The following is a 5,306-nucleotide window of genomic DNA, read 5'->3' as shown; positions in this document are numbered from 1 at the left end:
TGGCTCACTACAGCCTCTGCCTCCCTGGCTCAAGCAGTTATCCTGTCTCAGCCTCCCAAGTAGCTGGGATTACAGGTGTGTGTGTGCCACCACACCCAGCTTATTTTTGTATTTTTAGTAGAGATGGTGGGGGGCAGTGGGGTCTCACTATGTTGCCCAGGCTGGTCTCGAACTTCTGACCTCAGGTGATCCACCCACCTCGGCCTCCCAAAGTGCTGGGATTACAGGCGTGAGCTTCTGCGCCCGGCCAAGAGACGTATTAATTGGGGAAAAAACCCAGCTTCACCTGAGGAGTCCTGGCAGACACGCCCTTAATCAAGTCAATATCCCCAGGACGCAGACTGAGCCACCAGGCAGAACGCAGGGAGAAGAACAAAGCCTCACTCTGGGAAAAGGCACAGCCTCAATCAAACTGGACAAACAGCAGAAAAGGCCAAGCAGGCAGTCTACAAGTAACTAGCCTGCACCCCTCAAAAAGACAAGGACCTAGGCCTGCTCCAGACCCAGGAAGCCAAACACCATCATGAGAGCAATGTGCGGCCCTGGGCTGGGTTATGGACCAGAAAACAAGAACGTTATTGGGACAATCGGTGACATCTGAGTGTGGGCTGCGGAGTAGACAGCACCAGGACATCCGTGTAAAATCCCCAATTTTGATCACTGAGCTGGGAGTACGTACGCAAGAGAATATCCTTGTTCACATTTAGTGATAAAGGGTTACGGTGTCTGCAACTTAGTCTCCAAACGCTTAAAAGTCATCATCATCTGTATGAGTTTAGAGAGAATAGTAAAGTAAGACTATTAACAAAATGTTAATAGTGCATAACAATTTGGCATTTTTGCAACTTTCCTGTAAAGGTTTAAAGTTATTTCAAAATAAAAGTTTAAAGTTTAAAATATGCTTTGGATTAAAGGAAGGAAACCTGCAAAAGGCCACGGGAAATTTGAGTCACGCAATCCTGTTTTGTCCACGCCAGGGCTTCTCACCCTGGGCACTATGGACACTCGGGTCAGAGAATTCTCTGCAGTGGGCCATCCTGTCCACTGCAACGTGTTTTGCAGCATCCCTGGACCCACCAGATGCTGGCTGGGTGCACCACCAATGTCTGCAGATATGGCCTGGGATCCCCGGTGGGGCAAAGTCACCTTCAGAGAATGGCTGGACGGTACTGAGTCCAGGCGGAGAGCCCTCTCCACAGCCTGCCTGGCCCTGTGCCCAACCTGCCTACAGTGAGGGGATGTGCAGACCAGTGGCTGGCCTGCAACCGGGGCCATGTCTGCCTCGAGTGTCCCCAGGCAGACGTCATCCAGGACATGGCAGTGCTGCAGTAGCTGCTGCAGACGTGTCTGCATCCCAATCCAGAAAGTGTCTAGCCTCCTAAGGGTTTGCTGGACCCAAGAACGGGGTCTGCCAGGGATGGACAGAGGACCACAGCCTGTGCCAGGACAGTGACTGTTCGCTGCACCCTGGAAGGGCTCACTCAAGCTCGACAGCACACACGTATCATTACGCCACGTGGCCATGTGACTAATTTCACCGTCTCAGCGTCTACATAGAGTATGCCCTTCCCTTACTTCATTCTGAAGCCTAGATGGGAGTTGCCAGCTTGATTGGCAACCCGGGAAGAAAACCAAATTAATCCGAATTTTGTGTGGTTTTTTTTTCTTTCTTTTTTTTTTTAACGGTGGGGGGTCTGGGGGACAGAGTCTCTCTCTGTTGTCCAGGCTGGACTGCAGTGGCACAATCTCAGCTCACTGCAACCTCTGCCTCTCGGTTCAACCCATTGTCCTGAATCAGCCTTCAGAGTAGCTGGGACTATAGGCTTGCCACGCCCAGCTAATTTTTGTATTTTTAGTAGAGATGGGGTTATACAGTCTTGGGTAGTGGGAAATGCATTTAAAAATAAGCTTTACATTTTAAGAAGTGGTGAGAGGAAGTACTTAAAAATAAAAAATTCTGGGCCGGGCGTGGTGGCTCACACCTGTAATCCCAGCACTTTGGGAGGCCGAGGCGGGTGGATCACGAGGTCAGGAGATCGAGACATCCTGGCTAACACGGTGAAACCCCATCTCTACTAAAAATACAAAAAAATTAGCCGGGCATGGTGGCGGGCGCCTGTAGTCCCAGCTACTCCGGAGGCTGAGGCAGAAGAATGGTGCGAACCCAGGAGGCAGAGCTTGTAGTGAGCCGAGATCGTGCCACTGCACTCCAGCCTGGGCGACAGAGTGAGACGCTGTCTCAATAAAAGAATAAAATAAAAAATAAAAGATGGGGGAAAATAATCTGTGACATGCATGAGAGAAAGCAGTTGATGTTCTTAGCATATAAAAGCCTTGTGAATCAAGAAGAAAGAGACCAACCCTACGGGAGATAAGAGCAGCCAGGGCTATGAGGAGGCTGTTAGCAGAAAGTGAAAAAGAAAAAAGCAATGTAACATATAAACAAAAATGCCTGCACTAGATATCGAGGGACACTGTGGAATCAGACTGTCCTTTGAATTCAGGTTCCATCAGATAATAGCTTGTGATGCTGCAGCTTGCACAGCCTCTTGAGCCACAATTTTCCAATGGGAATGCTGATTCGTCTCTGGGAGTTATTGTAACGCTCAAAGCAACAACAGAGCATCTGGACACATCTCATAATTTTCCTAATTTTCTCTATGTTCCAAAATTTCAGTAATGTCATATATTACTTTTTGGAGTTTATATATATATATATATTTTTTAAATAAAACACCGGGCTCTGTGCGTCTTGAGAACATCCGTGTCCACACTCCCGCTGCCCGCCTTACCTGGATGCTGTGGATGACGTCCTTAAACAGTGGGGAGCGCTGGGTCCACGTGCTCACCAGCCCCACGGCTCGGTCAAAGTTCTTAACGTACTCGCCGTACATCTTTAGGAATGGGGCCAGCTTCTGCAGGATGTCCCCGAGCCGTGGGTTTGTGTCCCTTCGCGGAGAAGTGAATCATCAGAGAAATAGCTGGGTGCAATGGGGGCTCCGAGGTTAGTGGACATGAACTCCACCAGGGGAGTGTGGGGTGGCGGCCAGCTCTGTGTGATGGTGAGCAAATTGGTCACCCTCTCTGAGCTTTAGTTTCCTCCCCTATGTCATGTAGAGCAGAAAATAGTTAACAGGGCAATTAAATGAAAGGTGCCTGTAAAACAGTTGAAAGCGCAAGCTGCAAGCTTAGAACCAGTGCCCCAGACACAGGAGATAGCAGTAGTAGCAGAATCACCTGAATGATGAGCCACAGCTATCAAAGAGAACCAACAAAATACCATTATGCTCCTTTTAAATGGGCAAAGATTAGAAACAATGGTTCTATTCAATGCTGGTGAAGTCCTGGGGAAAGTAACTCTTTGTAGTACTGATAATGAAAAAAGCTGCTTTGGACAGGGATTTGCAAATAATTTTCAAGAAACAGAAACATATACTAATCGTCTTTGTCCTTAGGACTGTTTCAAAAAGAAAGAAAAAAGCCAGCAGCACAAAGCCATCCTGAGGCGTGACTGAACTGCACTCATACATTTAATTTAAAGATCCAAAGGGCAGGGTGGCTAAGTCATCGGACCCCTGTGCTGTTATAAAAGGAGCAGAGGAGGTCACACGTGCGCTCATGAGTTAGCAGTCTCCAGGGCCTTGCAGGAGAAAACCTGTCTCTAGCAAGCATGGATTTTGTCAGCCAGAAGGCCGCATCCAGTCCTGACTGCCTTGGGGACACAATGTAACCTGCTCGGCAGCTGGACCATGTCCTTGTACAGATTTATGAATTGACATAGTGCCTCCCTGAGCAACAGGTGAAAAGGCTCCCCCTGACTTCCCATTCCAGCCAAGCCTCCGTGGTCTCCTGGGCTGCAGCTTGGAGAACAGGCTTGTGGGACACAGAAGGGCCTGGCTCCTGATGCAGAGGGAAGCCGGGCCTGCGAACGGGGCAGGCAGCAGAGACCCTAAGTCAAACAGCAGCGGCACCCAGAATGAGGAGAAAGGTAACACGCAACGTGGCGAACTGATGAGCCTGGGGGCCACGCCTGGGAAGTTTCATGAATTGTGACTTGCACTGAGCTGTCCTTCTGCTAATGAACAGAAGCATTAGTGGGACAGAGGGACAGACCCCAGGGACAGCAGGAGGAGGATCTGATGTCCACTGTTGAGGGGGAAAAATAGCCTTTTTTAAACAAAGGTGGAGTATAAGCTAGGAGGGAAAAGAAAACCAACTAGCGCTATCCACTGTGTGGTGTTTCCAGATGTCAAACCTCATTTTAGTTTCAGAGTCCCGAGAGGGGCGTTAAAAGCCCTTCATTCCGCATCATCTGCTTTCTCAGGAACTAAGCCTTGGAGACCGTAAGTGGCCGGTCAAGGTCACCAACCAGGAAGGGGTGGAGTCTGGACCGGACCCAGACCGTGCAGAGAAGGGAGGCGCCCAGCCACCATGGGACAGTCCCCCAGCACTTGCCTGGCTCTCAGGCACACGAACCCAGGTCTAGAGACCACTTGAGGGGCCCCACGGGCATCCGCAGACGGTACTCACCACTCCTCCGTGATCCGCGTCTTCAGCTCCGGCAGCAGGAACTGCCCGTGGAAGCGGTGGATGGAAGAGATGTTCGAGAATATGCCCGTGATGACTTCTGGAGGGATCCCCGCATCCGTCAGCCTGGTGCAGAAAACCTGAGCATAGAGAAGCCCACGTGTGGCCAGTGAGCCTCTTCCGCTGAGCACAGCTGCGTCCCGCTTCGGCCACAGGTGAGGGCGCTCGGGAGGGGCCGCTGCTGCCACCTTGTGTTTTCTTAATGAACTTCAGAATTATTGTCCTCCCTTTTCATCGAACTGGTTCAGACACCCTCATGGTGTTAATGCAAGCTCACTTATGGCTTAGGAATGTGGGTGCGGCAGGGACAGTCCCCTGAGGACAGGGAAGGACATCTTTCCTTAGCCACCTCTCACGCGAAATGGAAGGTTCAGACTTCCTTTTCTGTCTCGTCAGATAAAAACAGCAGCAGCACCGTCTGTCAAAACCCCGGCTTCCACAGGTGCTTTATTTCCTGAGCTCATAAACCCCACATTGTCATGTGGATAGGGATGAGTGGCAACCCCTGTCCGGACTATTTATGCAGAAAAACATCCAGAAGCCATGTACATGCTCAGATCATGCAGCTGCCAGGATGAAATGTCCCACAGGTGACTTGGCAAAGCCTTTTCCTCAGAGCCATAAGCACTGAAAACAAAAAATAAGTTTCTAGGATGGGCGTGCTGGTTCACACCTGTAATCCAGCACTTTGGGAGGCCGAGGCTGGTGGATCACCTGAG

General features: G+C 50.3%; 1 protein-coding gene across 1 annotated transcript in view; it reads right to left on the bottom strand.

Annotated features, from left to right (window-relative positions):
- FGD3 (FYVE, RhoGEF and PH domain containing 3) overlaps positions 1 to 5,306 on the bottom strand; it is a 92,922-nt gene that overhangs the window by 30,205 nt on the left and 57,411 nt on the right. Inside the window, exon 6 of the mRNA XM_011996874.1 lies at positions 2,793 to 2,949. Coding sequence (XP_011852264.1) covers positions 2,793 to 2,949 — 157 coding nt within the window. The remainder of the gene's footprint in view (positions 1 to 2,792; positions 2,950 to 5,306) is intronic.

The sequence above is a fragment of the Mandrillus leucophaeus genome, unplaced genomic scaffold (genome assembly GCF_000951045.1).
Source record: "Mandrillus leucophaeus isolate KB7577 unplaced genomic scaffold, Mleu.le_1.0 Scaffold527, whole genome shotgun sequence".
NCBI lineage: Eukaryota > Metazoa > Chordata > Mammalia > Primates > Cercopithecidae > Mandrillus > Mandrillus leucophaeus.
Note: the sequence above shows the minus strand (reverse complement) of the source record. Positions and strands in the feature narration are given on the sequence as shown.